Source organism: Aspergillus viridinutans (genome assembly GCF_018404265.1).
Source record: "Aspergillus viridinutans IFM 47045 DNA, scaffold_13, whole genome shotgun sequence".
Classification (NCBI taxonomy): Eukaryota; Fungi; Ascomycota; class Eurotiomycetes; order Eurotiales; family Aspergillaceae; genus Aspergillus; species Aspergillus viridinutans.
Genome location: NW_025091229.1, coordinates 736,318 through 752,898, shown reverse-complemented (window position 1 = coordinate 752,898; position 16,581 = coordinate 736,318). Strand labels below are relative to the sequence as shown.

The 16,581-nt window shown below is 51.0% G+C and overlaps 6 protein-coding genes across 6 annotated transcripts; 3 read left to right on the top strand and 3 right to left on the bottom strand.

Moving 5' to 3' along the window:
• Positions 1-4,426: 4,426 nt before the first annotated feature.
• On the bottom strand, positions 4,427-6,127 carry Aspvir_003029 (beclin 1; the record flags this gene model as incomplete). Its single annotated transcript, XM_043274618.1, has 2 exons — positions 4,427-5,967; positions 6,043-6,127. 2 exons carry the CDS (start codon positions 6,125-6,127, stop codon positions 4,427-4,429), a joined length of 1,626 nt encoding a protein of 541 aa, XP_043130553.1.
• Positions 6,128-6,734: 607 nt separating this feature from the next.
• On the top strand, positions 6,735-8,501 carry Aspvir_003028 (Myb-like DNA-binding domain protein; the record flags this gene model as incomplete). Its single annotated transcript, XM_043274617.1, has 1 exon — positions 6,735-8,501. The coding sequence occupies one exon, from the start codon at positions 6,735-6,737 to the stop codon at positions 8,499-8,501; it is 1,767 nt and encodes a 588-aa protein (XP_043130552.1).
• Positions 8,502-8,601: 100 nt separating this feature from the next.
• Aspvir_003027 (putative cysteine synthase) lies at positions 8,602-10,079 on the bottom strand (the record flags this gene model as incomplete). Its single annotated transcript, XM_043274616.1, has 5 exons — positions 8,602-8,774; positions 8,828-9,444; positions 9,503-9,621; positions 9,674-9,733; positions 9,795-10,079. 5 exons carry the CDS (start codon positions 10,077-10,079, stop codon positions 8,602-8,604), a joined length of 1,254 nt encoding a protein of 417 aa, XP_043130551.1.
• Positions 10,080-10,516: 437 nt separating this feature from the next.
• On the top strand, positions 10,517-11,976 carry Aspvir_003026 (class I SAM-dependent methyltransferase; the record flags this gene model as incomplete). Its single annotated transcript, XM_043274615.1, has 3 exons — positions 10,517-10,658; positions 10,743-11,713; positions 11,767-11,976. The coding sequence occupies 3 exons, from the start codon at positions 10,517-10,519 to the stop codon at positions 11,974-11,976; spliced, it is 1,323 nt and encodes a 440-aa protein (XP_043130550.1).
• Positions 11,977-12,449: 473 nt separating this feature from the next.
• Positions 12,450-14,418, top strand: Aspvir_003025 (putative acetamidase; the record flags this gene model as incomplete). Its single annotated transcript, XM_043274614.1, has 7 exons — positions 12,450-12,906; positions 12,965-13,077; positions 13,124-13,347; positions 13,408-13,682; positions 13,736-13,911; positions 13,967-14,249; positions 14,303-14,418. The coding sequence occupies 7 exons, from the start codon at positions 12,450-12,452 to the stop codon at positions 14,416-14,418; spliced, it is 1,644 nt and encodes a 547-aa protein (XP_043130549.1).
• Positions 14,419-14,529: 111 nt separating this feature from the next.
• Positions 14,530-16,492, bottom strand: Aspvir_003024 (indolepyruvate decarboxylase family protein; the record flags this gene model as incomplete). Its single annotated transcript, XM_043274613.1, has 3 exons — positions 14,530-16,089; positions 16,160-16,340; positions 16,407-16,492. 3 exons carry the CDS (start codon positions 16,490-16,492, stop codon positions 14,530-14,532), a joined length of 1,827 nt encoding a protein of 608 aa, XP_043130548.1.
• Between the last annotated feature and the right edge of the window lie 89 nt (positions 16,493-16,581).

The window sequence follows — 16,581 nt, the reverse complement described above, 5'->3', positions numbered from 1 at the left end:
GGTCAGTCAGTAGGAGAAGGGAGGTATCTACGGAGTAGTAGGCAGGCAATTGCTTCAGGTCGACTGCAAGAGAAAGAATAGCAGTCAGGGTAAGAGGCAAGTAAAGCATGTGGTCTGTGTCTGTAAGTACGAGGTAGCTAGCAGCCTCGCTAGCATCCAATAATGATCAAAAAAAATGAATTTTCGAGCAGTTTTCTTATGGGCCATTGTCGTTCCTGCTTCTCTTCCAACAGAAAACTGCCAGCAAATCCTTCTATAAAATTCGAAGAACCGACTATCCTGGATAATAATGAAAATAATAATAATAATCGAATACTTATTGATGCTAGCCAGAACATTTCAAATTAGATATAAGATTTTTACTACTGAACCAAGAGGGAAAAGAAAAGATGGAAATCAAAAAGAACTGTCTAACAGTGATTGTAGATCAGGGAAAAAAAAAAGAAAAAAGAAAAGGAGAAAAATAGAAATAGAAAACAAAAATACGACGAGGCTACAGGAAAAAAGGTTCAAAAGGATGGATACAACCCGGAAAAGGAGGCTAAGGGTGTCCACCCGGCGGCCTAAGTACGGGGCTAGCACTTCCTAGCTGACCTAGCTGGTCGTGGTACTTTGGACAGCAAACAGAGGAAGAACAGCAAAGGGCAAATGTCTGAGTAGTCCAGAATATAGGTCAGGTAGGGTTCAGAATCGAGAAAAAAAGAAATATTCATCATCAAACTGCACCGAAATCAATATAGGTAATATATATAGGAGAACATGAAATGCTTATGGCCTTTTTTTTCAAGGGGAGAAATGACGATAGATCGCTGACAGGCAGTGGTTGACGAGCAATGACCTCTGCTTGCCCTTTGCGGCCACTTGCTGCTGGAACGCGCGCGGATATCCCGATCCTTGCTCCCATGGTCCAATCGGTGGGCCTGTAGCTAATTGTACTGATGGTCCGTGTACTTTTGTTTTGATCCCCGGGTGTTCAGGACAGACATCTTACATGGTAAGTCCGTACTACCTAGTGTTTCATGAATTTATTATCAGTGTGAGTTTAACAGTTAGCTAAACTCTGCCTTAGGTATGTCTACCTGACTGTAGGCTAGAGAGTGGGGACGCAAGTTGTAGCCTTGTAGGAGCAGTATGTAGATTCCTTAGTAAACCAGCTAATACCGATGAACACGGGGATAAACGGATAATACCCACTCTTCTCCAGTCCACACGTAGCTACAAAGCACTAAGTACTAAGTAGTCTAGCCCTCCTCAAGCAAGACTTTTCAATAATAGGTACATAGATAGTTCTTTGTCGAGTGAAGTCAAGTCCCATGGCCAGGGGCTCGACCTTTCTCACAGGAACACAATGTACCATATCCTCGGTATTTCATGATGATATCAATACTACTGCTATGCTACTTAGGTACATATTGATAATCCTCATATCTAGGTACGGAGTATGGCATAGCTCATACAATTAACAGTGTTATCCTGATCGCCTGATCGCGCTTCGTGCTTTGTGCTTCATCCTCCGTACCTCTGTCGCCTGTAAAGAATGAGTTACGTACCTTCTTTACGTACTTTGTGTTTGCCTGCGCTAATCCTGCAGGTATACCATTGCTTACATGCCATCCGATGCAACTACTACTTCATCAGGACTAACGTGACTCCTGTGGTGTAGGGCATGATCAGGGATCGACTTGACCTCATTAAATGACGGAAAAGAGAAAATCATTGACGGGGTAACGGATTAAACGGGATTTTGTCAATAATGCAAATTGGCGACCTAACTTTTGCCACTGAAACTTGGCCCTCATCACCTGCCGAGCGAGACTTGGGATGGAGGGTACCATGACCCCCAGCAGATGTATGAGCACCTAGGTAATTATGTAGGTACCTGGGAATGGTAGGCAACAAAAGTTCGGTTGGGGCAAAGCAGTAGCAGGATAGTGGACAGTAAGCGCTCATCTAGTACGGAGAGAACTATTGACCGTTTACGTCGTCTGTTCAGCTTCCAAGCTATTATTTGAAATCGAGGTGGCACGGCCTCGTTGTCTCGAGTCATGGTTGATGACATGATGGCGAAGAGGTCTAAGCTCCAGTTCAATCCTGAGCACTCTGTATTGAGTCTATGTAGGTTGGTTCTCTGATTCTCAGCTGATTGTTTGCCTGAGATGATGATGCAATACTAAGTTAACATTGTCACGTTCTCCTCTGCTGCCAACTAGAAGTACTAATACTTACAGTACTGCCCTCGCCGTCGAGTCCTGTTACTCATCTCATCCCGAAGTAGTAAGCCCTGAAGACTGTAAGGCACCCTTGCTCAGCCGGATTGCCCACTCTTTAGGAAAGAATCGGCGTTGCGTTATGCTGGTGGACCAGATCGGATGTGTCCGTCCGGTTCCATCGACCTACCGTAAGGTACTTCCTACTACGAGGCGATATCTCCTCGTACTTTCCACTAGCCACAATCTCCCAACACTGAATACGTACATACATACATACATACTTACATACAGCCATGAGACCATCGTCGCACAGAACCCGGAGATTATCACCTTTAAACGAACGGTTACCGATGTGCTTTCATTGGGTAGAGGATATTGTTGACAAAGCTACCCATTTCTCCATCTTCCAGCACACTCCCTGGTGGAACGGGGTACTGCGCCTATCTAGCCAAGGTACGGACTGCTCCGTAGTGAGTTACAGACATCCAAAGGGGCGGCGCCACCACTGGACAGAAGACAGAAAACGGTCACCGGGTACAGTAGACTAGGTATGGAGTTCTCTCAGAGACCCGGTTGTTTTGCATCCATCAAGCTCGGCACTACTCCGCAATAGGGTTGGAAGGCCTCCCTTACTTTGAGCCTTTAATGTTGAAATGACATATCCCTCTTGGCCCTGGAGCAGTACTTAGCCACAACGTCAATGGAGACCAAGCTGAAGGAGCGAAAACCGTTGGCATGGACATCCACTAACTTTTCGATTTCCGTACGCTGATTCGTGGCGGTATCATCCATCCTTTCGCCAAGGATGGTCTAAAAACGAACTGGTGGCAAATGTGATAGACTGTGTAGTGAACTACATGTCAAAAAGTCCAGTTTCCCGCTCCGCTGTTTCGCTAGGTCGGCCTCGCAAACTACAATATGCAAGGTGGACACACTTGACTTGCGACAGTTGACAAAGAAAGAGAAAATAACCTCGTGTGTCGGGAGCGGCCCGAAACAACCATTCCTTGTTGACGTGTAGGATCATTAACGATCAATCAGCAATAGCAAGTAAAAGGTTGACAGTCCCAGCAACATGGATCAGTAGGATAACAGGCTCTCGGACCGTCTGGTTTCTTTGTTCTCGATGTTGCTACTTGACCCTCGTCGATTGGCCCAGTGGCGTCTAGTGGGTTACATAGGACGGTGATTGGCGACAAAGAGACGCAAGACAAAGAAAGGAGAAACAGTGCGCTCGGATTTGACCGTCGTCTGGCTAGGCTAATTGGTAATCGGTTTCGTAGTCCGTACATTAATATTATTACTAGGCCGATGCAAGACTCCCTGACATCTGTCACCTATAATGGCCGGAATAAGATTGCGTCGCGCCTCCTCCACTTCCCAGGTTGTTACCGGAACGTGTCATCACCACGGCCGCCGGGCTAATGGACGATCTCCCGTTTTCCTCATATGGCATTCGCTTGTAAGTTGTAACAACTAACGACGAGTAGATACGACGGGTCTGCTTGCTGTGATACAACAAGGATAAAATTCCAACTCATCGCCGTGGACCGTACGAATCGTTCTGTCAGCAAGTTGTCCGGCTACCGCTATGGCAGATATCGCTTCATCTAGTTCCCCATGGTTCACAGGAAGCTATCGCCGAGGACCATAGTCCTGTACCAGAACCATATGATGGTTGAGCAAGAAGAAGAAAACCCAAAGCGCTATCCTCTTTGCCGCATAGAGACCGCATAGAGACCGCCTTGAATACCATTAAAACTGCGGAGTACTGTCGATCTATGCCTTTCCTATGAGATAATGACCACAATGGTCGTGCTACGAGGCACAACGCAAGGGCGACAGACTGTCATCCACAACTCTCGCATAGCGAGGCAACGCCAAGTCGAGCCAGTCGAGGTCTCAGCTGGATTTCCGATTCTAAGGGGGGAAGACTGAGGCAACCATGAGACGACCTGCGTGCCAAATCTTGGCCAACCAGGTCGCGTCCGGATACGCTTTTGTCCTTCCCGATTGGCGCCAGAGCGCTGGAAGCGGATGTCACAAGTGTAACCGCCATATAATTGGCCGTAGGCGGCGCTGCGTGGTGGATCGTAGTAGCGAAATCCTTGACACCAGCTTGAACGCTGGCTTGAGAGGAGGCGAATCAAGTAGGAAGAGCTGCCTGAGGCTACACAGCATGCGATACACCCATGCTGCCCTGTATGACGCTGGTGCTACTTTCGAGTCGGACTGGCCGTTGCGAGTCGGGCCTGTTCGCCGGCTGCGACGGCTGCAGCCGCCACAGCTGCGGAATTACTGGATCCAGCACTGGCAACATTGCTTGCATGAGCAAGCAAGAATTTGCAACAGGTGAGCGTGTACTTGCACGCGCGCGTCCAGGTCTCGTCGTTTTGGTTGAAACCAAGTTTGATGCTCGCATCGCCGATTTTGTCCCGCTTGATCTCGTATGGGAGTTTCAACCCTGCTACGGCAGCATTACCGTGGCCTCGACGAGTTGACGAGACAGGTGCTGGCGTCGTCTCCACAAACTCTCCCAGCTGGCGTAAACATTCCAGGAAAGCAACCATACCTGCATCGAACCGGCGGTGAAGCCAAGGGAGGTTGAGTGGGAGATCTCCAGAAGAGAAGAGATCGAGAGTGGTGATCTTTGGCGCCGGCGAGGTCTCTGCACTACCCCCACCGAGCGCGGACTGAGCTGGCGACGTTCGTGGATATTCGATCTTCTCAATCCGTGACATGGATCCCATTGGCTTCAGTCGATACCCCTGAAACTGAAATCCCAGTTTCTCAGCGATAGTAGCCAACAGTAGTGTCGTCTGACCCCAAGCTGCGTTGATTTCCGGCCACTCCACCGACGGATTGGTCAGGCGGCCCAGTCGCAGCCCGTTGATGGTCCCAAAGTAGCCGTCGTGCCCAATACAGAAGGCATCATTGTAAACGTTAGTGCGTTGTAGTCGTTCCAGCTGGCGTGAATCATGATCGTACCGCATATTCAGGGCATCACGTTCGTTTTGAAATTCGGAAAGTGTCAAAGCAAATGCGTTCCGGTCTCGCCAGAACTTCTCCTCCTCGAGGTCCAGCTGTCGCGACTCTTCCTCCAGACCTGCGATTTCTTCGTCCAGGGCGGCCTTTTCCTTCTCCAGCGCGACAAGCTCCTCAAATGCCGCCTCTTCCGCCGTGAGAGTCTCCTTGAGCGACTTTTCAGCCGCCTCGATTTCCTCCGCGGTGGGTGCCGAAGAGTTCAAGTCCCTCAGGAATGATATGTAAGCGTCCCTCTCCTTGGTGGCAGACACAAGCCGTTTCTGTAGCCCGTCCACGAGCATCTCCGTGCACTCAACACAAATCGGATGGTCTATATCGGAGCGAGCTGATATGATTTCAAACAGCCGATTTGTTCTCTCTACTTGATCCGAGAAAGACCCATCTTCTGGCTCCCGTTCGTTATTCGGGGCGCCAGACTGCCGTTTGTTCGCCCACGACTGACCTTCTCCATTGTTGCTCGAGCTGGTGTGGGGTGGGCCGACCTGTGACTCCGTGAGCATGACAAACGACATATTGCCGCTGTCTCCTCGGCCCATCCTGGGAGGGTTGCTTTGGCCGCTGCCCGTAGGCCGAGGTGCTGGGATCGATCTTCTGTATACTGGCGACGTAGCATGGTTGGAGGCTCGATCGTAGAGCTCTCGTCTTTCGGGGGGGTAGGAAGGTAGTGTAGAGGATGCGGTGTTATTTTCTGGAACAGTTCTGCCTGTTGAGCCTATTCATCAATGGAAAGGACAAGAGTTAGCCAGCGCGTACGATTCGTCCATAGGGAATGCAGCTGGAGCTTTACCGACGAGTAAGTCAAAGGCCGCTGGATTGAGCGCCTCAAGGGAGCCATCCAGCTTCAGCGGCGTCCGACATTTCTGGCAATACATGTTCGTAAAGTATTGAAGATGTCGCTCCATGCATTATGCGCGAGAGAAGAGCCCGTCAGGTATGGATAAGATGGGTGTTGTTCTGACTAGACGGAAAAGCGCATGTAGAGACATGCACGGTGTTCCGCAGGGAGACGTCATGCAGCAACCCGTGCCCGGCGCCGCGTGTTTTTGTCCGCTGTCCGAGCCATGGAGGGAGCAGATTCAAGGGCTTGATTTCGCACCCTTTTGAAGAACAATTCACTCTATAGACAAAATATGGCTAAAACAATAGGGTCTAGCTCATGAATGGGATTGCCATTTACTTTGTTCTCTCAGTCGTCCATATTATGTGAATCATATTCGTCGTGCGTTTGCTGCCAATCAGATGGGAACAACACATGTCTGCCTACAATACTGCAACACAACTTTATGATCTCGACCTTTGATGGACGCTCTCAACATATACGCTTCAATGACTCTCGTGACCGTTCCAAGATCCCTCGAACAGGAAATCCGTCAGTTCCCCCAACCCGGACCGTATCTCGAAAAGCTCGAATACAGTTCTTTCACCTTCAGTGTCTGCCTATGGCTACGAATTCTACAGCTCACTTGACCCTCAATCATCATGGAAAGGCCTCAGAAAAGACTCCGCTTATCCTTGGGTTGTCACGGCGAAGACTCGGACGATATAGACCTGCAGGAAGCCAGAGCCCAAAATGACTTACGCCTCAAGTCGATCTTTGAACGCATCTTCGAAAAATACGGAAAAGATTTCACGGATATCGGGGATGAAATCGATTTACAGTCAGGGAAGATTGTGGTCAATAATGGTCATTTACAGAGAATGTCCGGCGAAGATGATACTGGGGAAAGGGACAACGAGGACGGGTGGTTGTTCAAAGAAGACCTGCCCACGTCTACGGTTCAGATCTCTGAAGCTACGCTGGCGGAATCTGTACATGACTCGGACATGGAGGCAGAGACTGGCGGTGACGATGCGAAAGATGCAGAGCAGCTACAGCGCCCGCTTACATCGCTGCAACCGCTCACAGCGCTCCGGTTAGATGGGGCATATGATGAAAAAAAGCAGCCACCTGAAACAGCAGAGCCGGATTCGGATGACGATTCAAAAAGTGTGGATTCCTTGTTGGACTGTGCATTGATTGTCCCCAACGAGTCAGATGAACCTGATAGTCAAGCCCCGTCGCTTGGAAGTGAGGCTGGTCCCGCAAAAGCAAATACTGCGGCTGATACACCCATCCAATCCCGACCGATGCGTGGAGACAAAGCTGATGAGCCAGTGGAGTCTATCTGGCGCGTTCCTGAAATTAAAGGCGAGTTCTCGACGCCTATTTTCTATAGATCACGCCCCAAGCTTCCTTTGACTGCTGTGCGGTCTGCATCTCCTCCATTAGCGGGATCTCTGTGGGCACTTCCTGGAAAATCAAGGCGCAATACAGACGGCAGAAAAGAAAAAAGCAGAAAGAAACTTGGAGTCAGCCAAGGAAAACACAAGCATCAATCCAGCCCCGTCTTGCACGACTGGTCCTTTGCAGAAACCCCTGATGGAAGCGAATCGGACGATCCTCTGCAGGAAGACTATCAACCATCGCCAACACCGAAAACCCCCATTCATATCAGGGGCAAAAATCATGTCGAAATCACTCCGAGTGGCACAAATGATGAGCGCAGACCGCTTCTCTCTCAGCTGGATCCTGGTTGCCAACCCACCATGAATGCTCTTCATGGGGCAACAGAGCCCAAAATCGCCAACGGCGCAGCTTCACAATTACAGCCCGAAACCATTGAAAAGCATGCAGATCAGTGTCTTTCCGTTGATACACCTATTTCCGCAGCCGAGCAACACGCAAGCCCGGTCATAGCGCAGGCGTCCACTCCTCCTAGAGCCAAAAGGACACTGATGACGCCAGACGAGGCGAAGCTGATCGTCCGCATGAGGCAGATTGAAGGAAAGAAATGGAAGGAAGTCCAAGAATATTTTCCGCAGCGAAAACTAATCTCACTCATCCAGTGGAACCAGACGCATTGGACTGAACGGCATGACAAACCGCCTCGACTCTCCAAACCTTGGTCGAAGGAGGAGGTGGGCAAATTGCAGACTTTCAAGGACCAACAAGGTTTAAGTTGGCCCCATATTCGTGCCGCCCTTCCCGGTCGTTCACACGCGGAAATAGAGTTCGCACTGTTGAGACTCTGGGCTGAGTTGGATGACGGTTCAAAGTACGGATTTTCAAAGCTCGTGAGCGAAGCGAAGCCGATAGGTGACGGTGCCCAAATCCCGGAGCAGTCGACTCTCGACCGTGTCTCTCTGGTTAAGCATAGAGAGCCTCGGGAACAGGCCGATCGCGAGACGGAGAAAGAGAGCGTGTGAGACGTGCTCCCAGAAGTTCGATTGTGGCACGCGATGACAGCAAACTCTGCACTTTTCTCTGACGAGAATCCAAGAATTGCCGTGATTTGTACACGAACCGTTACTCGTCGTCTTTGGCGTTCAGAACGTCTTCGAGCTTGGTATCTACCGCACCGCCGACATCTCCAGCCTTGGCCCAGAATCGAGATAGGTGCCTTGAGCCAGAGTCAGACAGGACCGTGACGATCCTATGGCCAGGACCAAGCTTCATCGCTGTTTTGACTGCCGCAAAACCTGTATCATAGTGATTAGCAAGGTAGCAGACTAGGTATCAAGAATATACCCACAATTGACAGCACTGCTACTTCCAACGAAAATACCATCCTTTTCGACCAACCATCTAGCCATGGCCAGCGCCTGCGCATCCGTCACTCGCACAGCATCGTCGACGAGCTCCTTTCCTGCTTCGAAGTTGGCAGTGACGCGGTTAATCCCAATGCCTTCGACGATCGTGTCAACCTGTCTTCGCCTCCTCGTGCCTTCTCTCTCCTTAAGATCAAACATGACGCCGAACCGTACTCGATTGTAGAGTCCACTTCCCTGAGGATCGGCCAGCACTACACTCAAGTTTGGAATCCGAGGCTTCAAGAAGAGGGCGACGCCAGAAATTGTACCCCCAGTACCGGCGCCGGCGACGAACGCGTCGAGTTTACCGTTGCACTGGGCATAAATCTCCGGCCCCGTACCGTTGTAATGAGCTCTCCAATTAGCTTCGTTTTCGAACTGGTCTGCGAAGAAGCCTGTTCCACTCGAGGGAGACAGCGTCTGAGCTTGAGCGAGAGCGCGCGCGCGATTGACAAAGTTGTCCTTTTCAATGATCGGTGCTGGAGGTACACGATCTACTATTGCGCCTAATTTCAGGAGCAGGTTGGACTTTTCGATTGCTTGATCAGATGGCATACAGCTATTGAGCGTCAGCTGCGGTATGAACAGTTCAAGTAAGCGCACGAGTCGATACTCACATGTGAGCAAGGTAGCCCTTTGCTCTGGCGAGTGTGGCCAGTGAAATGCCGGTCGAACCGGACGTGCCCTCGTAGATGGTATCTCCGGAGTGAGGTTTCAAGATACCTTTTTGCTCGGCCTTTGCAGGTTAATAATTGGCATCAGAAGGGATCGAGGCACGTATCACATACAATCTCAATCATGCTTAAAGCTACTCGATCCTTGGAGCTCTGACCTGCTCCGTTTAGAAACTACAACAGCATTAGAGATGGATTTCTCTCAGATGTAGACGAATAGACAAAATAACCATACCTCTGCTTTCCCAAGAATCTCGCATCCAGTCGCATCTGACAAGGATTTGATGCGTAACAGAGGAGTATTCCCAATACAGCCTTCAATGCCCTCGACAATTGCAGGAGGTCCCGATCTGGTCGTCAATGAGTCTGCGGTGCTACCCTGCAGGCCGGTTGTCGACTGAGAACGAGTTCCTCGGAGGCGATGCTTCAACTCCGGATACAGAAGCTCAGTAAATCCCACCGCGAGGAGGATTCCAGCCACAAAGGCGGTTCCTATACAGACCCTAGAATGATCACCCATATTGAGGAAGTATGCTCTGTGGTCAGTCAAACTATGAAAAGCACGCCCAAAATCAAAAGAGCGACTATATAGATAGATCACGTTCGAGCAAGTGAAGTCAGTGTAGGAAGTCGGAGAAAAAGCTCGGGCCGCTTGAGGAACTCCTCCGCCGGCCTCCATCCAATCATCCATCATTATCGTCATTCTGTCAATTGCGTACTACAATATTGATTTGTATCTCCTGAAAATCCCCTCTGTTCCATTGTCCTATGGACAGCCCGATCCTCAGTCAGCTGTTTCGACAGCTGTTCCGACATCCTGCTTGTCAGTCATTTAGAACATCGTCACCAATAACCAGCAGAGCAAATTGCGTCCGGTTGCAGGCGCCAGTTCGTCAACATTGTCGTCCTTTTCTCACGCGACGTTCACCGGCCAAGCGCAGGAGTACCGATGATGGAATGCACTGGCTCAAACGGGGGGATTATCCCAGAGATATTGAAGAGGAATTGAAGACATATCCGCTTGTCACGGCGAAAGATCTGCGGAACCGTCGCGAGCGCCCGCGGCAAGTGAAGATGTTGACGAGAGAATTTATTGACGGTACGTGGCTTTTGCTTGCTCCGCAGGCATATCTGTCAATATCGAATGTACTTGGAATGCTGACTAGATCTGCTGTTTATCTAGATAGTTTGTATAATCCTCATTACGGCTATTTCTCGAAACACGCGACCATCTTCAGCCCCGGGGAGCCCTTTGATTTCAATAACATCGAAGACGGGCCGGCATTCCATCGCATGCTTGGAGAGCGGTATACAGAATTCGAAGATAAATTAGATGCGACACAGCCGGACGTAGCCCGTCAATTGTGGCATACTCCCACCGAACTGTTCCGCCCTTATTACGGAGAGACAGTCGCTCGATACTTGGTGTCAAACTATAAATTGACATTGTACCCCTATCATGACCTGATCATATACGAGATGGGAGCTGGAAACGGTACAATGATGATCAACATTCTGGATTTCATCCGAGATACAGATTACGAAGTATACCAGCGAACCAAGTTCAAGATCATTGAGATCTCGCCCTCGCTCGCGAGCCTGCAGATGAAGAATCTGACCGATTCGGTGAATGCAGCTGGGCATATGGACCATGTTGAGATCATCAACCGATCCATCTTTGACTGGGATACCTATGTACATTCGCCTTGCTTCTTTCTCGCGTTGGAGGTGTTTGATAATTTCTCTCACGATGCGATTCGATATGACTGCAAGACGGAACTTCCCCAACAAGGTGGCGTACTGATTGATGCGGACGGCGAGTTTCACGAATATTACAACGCGCAACTCGACCCTGTGGCATCTCGGTTCTTGCGTGTCAGACAAGCTGCGGCGCGTCGGCCGTTCCCGAGCCCTCTGGGCCCCAAAGCTATGCGCCAATTGCGCAGTTCCTTACCTTTTCAGAGCGCTTATACCCTTCCAGAGTACATTCCCACTCGACTCATGCAGTTCTTTGACATCTTGGATAGCTATTTTCCTGCACATCGGCTGGTCGCGAGTGACTTTAGTAGTCTTCCGGATGCTGTTGCAGGTATCAATGCGCCAGTGGTGCAGACACGTTACAAGAGACGAACAGTGCCAGTGTCTACCCCCTTTGTAAGTCCTTTTATTTCTGAGGGTACGGACGCATTCTAATCGTGCGATGACAGGTTCATCAAGGCTACTTCGATATATTCTTCCCCACCGACTTCAACGTCATCGAGGATCTCTACCGCGCCATTACCGGGAAATTGACACAGGTGATGAGCCACGAGGACTTTGTCCGCCGCTGGGCGTATATAGAAGACACGGAGACGAGGAGCGGCGAGAATCCGCTGCTGACCTGGTATAAGAATGCCAGCATGCTGATGACGGTTTAGACGAATGTATCAGTACTGTAAATGATATTGAATCATAAGCATATCATGAAATCATTGCTCCTGTACTAGTTTTTTTTTTTTTTTTTTTTAATTCAGGGATTAACGACGTCGTTCTTGTATCCCCAATATGTCTCGTGATCCGACTGGCGGAGCTTGTACGCACTCGGCCCAAGATAAGCATTCACATCCGGCCTGCTCTGGGTATTCGGCAATTCAACTTCTGCCCCTCTTTGTCCCCCGCAGACAAACTCTCAGATATCACCTAGATCTGAGATACAGCTTTCCGTCTGGATTGGACAGAATATCCTCGGCGCAGGGGACAAGGTTACACTCCCTGTATATCTTTCATCGATTTGGATCAATCATGATGCAGCTGCCCCAATATCAGCAATCAAGGACGTCTATGTACAGCAGTCCCGTCAACTCTCCATATCTGCAACACCTCGATCCATCACCTCTAACTACACAAACTGATGAACATTATGACAATCTCGCCAATTCCACATTGGAAATCAGCTGTGCATCAAAAACGCACGGCCCAACTTAACGCCATCCCTCCTTCCTGGCGTCTTCCTTCCACGATCCTCACTCCTCCCCTCCCCAACACCCTCGAAACCATCCGAACGTGCGGCGTCCTTTCTGCGGAGGAGCTTGAATGGACCGAGACTGACGATGTGACAAATCTGCTTTCCCTCCTGGCTTCAAGAGAGGTGAGTTCCGTGCAGTTGACCACGGCATTCTGCAAGCGAGCGGCAATCGCGCAGCAGATGACCAAGTGTCTGACGGAGATCTTTTTCGACCGGGCGTTGGCGCGAGCGAAGGAGCTGGATGATCAATATGAGAAGACTGGTATCCTGACAGGACCTCTGCACGGATTACCAGTTTCTATCAAGGATCGGTTTGATGTGGAGGGGATGGATACTACAGTTGGTATGTTATTGCTGCTTGTGTGGGACGTGGTTCTTAAGATTGATGGAAGTGCGAACAGGGTGGGTTGGCTTGATTGGCAAGCCAGCGCAGAGGTCCAGTTCCATCGCCAGATTGCTTGAGTCCATGGGCGCAGTGCTCTACGTCAAGACGAATATACCACAGTCTCTGATGGTATGCGTGCTGTCTCAGTCTGTCTACTCCTGCTGACAACGCTCAGATGTCTGACTCGTACAACCACGTCTTCGGCCAGTCCATCAACGCATTTAACCACAAACTCATCTCCGGCGGCAGCTCCGGAGGCGAAGGCGCCCTGATCTGTGCGCGAGGCAGTATTCTAGGCATCGGGACGGATATCGGGGGCTCGATCCGCATCCCGGCTGCCTTGCAGGGTCTCTACTCTATCTGTCCGACGACAGGCCGTGTCCCGTGGGACTGTTCTTTGTGAGACTTGTCAAAATCGTGCGTTCTGGAAAAAGAAGGGTTGACTGACGCGCCTTACAGCATGCATCAGCACTACCTCGTTCCCCCAGTCGCAGGGCCCATGGCTCGAAGCATCGCGACAATTGAGTACTTTATGCAGTCACTTCTCGATTCGAGCCCCTGGGACATGGACCCAGGTTGCATACCCATTCCCTGGAGGAAGGAGTTAGCGGCCTTACCTGACCGCAAGCTCAAGTTGGGAGTCGTCTTCGACGACGGGGTGGTCAAGCCACAGCCGCCTATAACTCGAGCTCTACGCGAAGTAGTAACGAAGCTTGCAGCAGCTGGCCATGAAGGTATTTTCTCAGCTGGTGTCAAAGGAGAAGCTCAGGCTAAATCCTTGTATCAGTCATCGAATGGAGCACTGCTCTCCACACACCAGGGACAAATCTTTGGAAGAAAGCTATCCTAGCAGACGGGGGCTCGCACTGCAAACACCTCTGCGACATTGTCGATGAGCCATTGATCGAAGGAATGGTAGTCGGGACTGCAGCGGATGAACTTTCCATTCTGGAACGGGAAAAGGTAGCTTATAGACACTAAATCAGGACGTCAAAGTCCACAAGCTGACGCCTTACAGCTCGAGGAAGAAAAGTGGCTCTTCCAAGAACGTTTTCTAAAGCAGTGGAAAGACAGCGGGATCGATGCGCTCCTCATGCCCGTAACGCCCTGGGTCGGGTACAAGCCAAGGACCTGGATTGAGAGCAAACAGTGGCTGGGCTATACAGCCCTCTGGAACCTCCTGAACTACGCGGCAGTGACGGTGCCTGTGACGAGCGCAGATCTGGCTTTAGATCAGCCTGATCAAGATTGGCTGGCTCACACTCCTCGGAACCAGTCTGATGAGTTTAATCGTGGCCAGTGTAAGTGATTCCTTTGTGCATCCGAGACTTGCTATGCTAATACATCGTGATAGACGATATCGATTTGGTCAAGAATATGCCAATCTGCATACAGATTGTAGGAGGGCGGTTCGGGGAGGAAAAGGCTGTTGCTGTCGCGAAAGTGGTTGATGAGCTTGTACATTCGTGACGGAAGTGTCATGAGCAATGTTATTCAAGAGGGTTAACATCATTTGCCACTATGTTACTATTGCTAGACTATGAATATTACAGTAACAGTATCGAATTGAGCCAAGTGTCATCACAATTTCGCCTGTCCCTGATGAGCATTCCCCTGCCAGGCAAACCCTATCTTCTTCCCAATGCCCGGTTCCACAATGACATTGACAACGGTGACCGTATCACTCAGGAAGCCCTCCCGCGCCGCAGTCTCCAGCTCCTCTTCAGAGCGGACAAAGTATCCCTTCCCGCCACACATGGGACCGAACTGCTCGTAGCGAGTCTCGTAAAGCAGACTAGTCGACCGCAGGCCCTTCTTGCCGTCATCCCCGCCGTCCGATTTGGTGTCGTTGGCCGCTGTCTGAGCCTGTAGCTCTTTCCATGAGCTCTCAGAAGCAGCGTCACCGTGGTATATGCCCGAGTTGTTCACCACGAAGATAAGAGCGGGGATTCTGTAGCGAGCCATGGTCTCAATTTCCATCGCGCTGAAGCCAAACGCACTGTCACCTTCAAGCGCCACGATCTTCTTCGGTTTGCCCGTGGATGCTGGAGAGGCGTTGTACGCCTCGTGAGCTGCGATGATATATCCCATTCCCACGCCCATCGTAGCATATGTCCCAGCGTCCAGACGCTGACGGGGATGGTTGAGCGGGAAGACCGCACGGGAGATGTCCATAGTGTTCGCGCCTTCGGATACATACACGACGTTGCCATCTTCAAACGGCGCCAGCGAATTCAGCGTCGTCTTGATAATCTGGAAGGCCCGCTGATACGTCAAGGGGGAGTTCTTCGGCGTGCGCGTGAACGCAGCCCTTTGCGCCTTGGCCTCATTCTTCTTCGCCGACTCCGCCAACAACGACAAGAACCGGCTCGGAACAGCCGAAGAGGCATACCGCCAGTTCGATAGAGAAACCAGCAGCTGCTCAACCACCAGATCGATATCGCCGATGATCCCCAGCTCCGCGGAGCCCGCATTGCGACCGATCTCCTCGGCGCAGATATCAACCTGGATGATCTTCGCCCGGGGAGACCACTTAGGCGGCTCGCCAAAATGCAGAATCCAGTTCAACCGCGCCCCAAGCACCAGCACCACGTCCGCGTGCTTCAGCGCCGTGCTCCGCGCGCTCGATACATTGAGAGGATGCGAGTCCGGCACTACACCTTTCCCCATCGGGGTCGGGAGAAACGGAATCTGCGTCTGCTCGACTAGCTTCCGGATCTTGCCCTCAGCCCTTGCATACGCGGCCCCCTTGCCGATAATCAGTAACGGCGCACGAGCCGCCTTGAGCAACTGCGCCGCCTTAAGAATCATTGCGGGGTCCCCGCTCGCCTTGGGAGGCGGCGGGACGAGGATATCCTCGGGCTCCGGCAAGCGGAAACCAGGCGCTGATTTGCCCTGGATCAGGTCGGCGGGCAGGTCGACGAATGTCGGTCCCGGACGCCCGTACCAGCATGTGCGGTATGCGTTTCTCACGGCGCCGGCGACGAAAGCGAGAGACGGCGGTCGCACTGCGAACTTGGTATGCGGCGTGAGGAACGAGATGGCGTCCATCTCCTGGAAGGCGCCCTTTGTGACGCCTGAGGTCTCCGCCGATCCGGCGAGGACAAGAAGGGGGAAGTTATTCGCGGAAGCATTGCCAATCTGTGCGTTACAGGAGAAATTGTCAGACCCAGCTTGATGATTTGGTTTTGGACTGGCCGCGCTCACTCACCCCAGCTAAGGCATGGAGGACTCCTGGTCCTCCAACGACAAGACAAACTCCAGGTTGTCCTGTCAGATACCCATAAACGCTCGCTGCATAGCTACATGCCTGCTCATTGCGGAAAGCAATGAAGCGAATACCCAAGTTGATGGCCTCCTCAGCCACTTCGACTACGGGAATGCCGACGATGCTTTTTTGTTTGGTGAGAAAGTCAGTGAGGCGTTCCACAAGCGGTTCTATACAGAGACATCCTCACCCAAAGATCACAGTGACGCCTAGATCGCGCAGCGTCCGGGCAATCAGCTGAGCACCACTAACGACAGCCATGCTGGTGCTAGGCATAGTGAATCAATCCAATATTATGTATTAGGGATTAGATGAGTGATGGAAGGCCATCTCTGCAAAATTGAAGTTTTGGAGGATGGTGATGG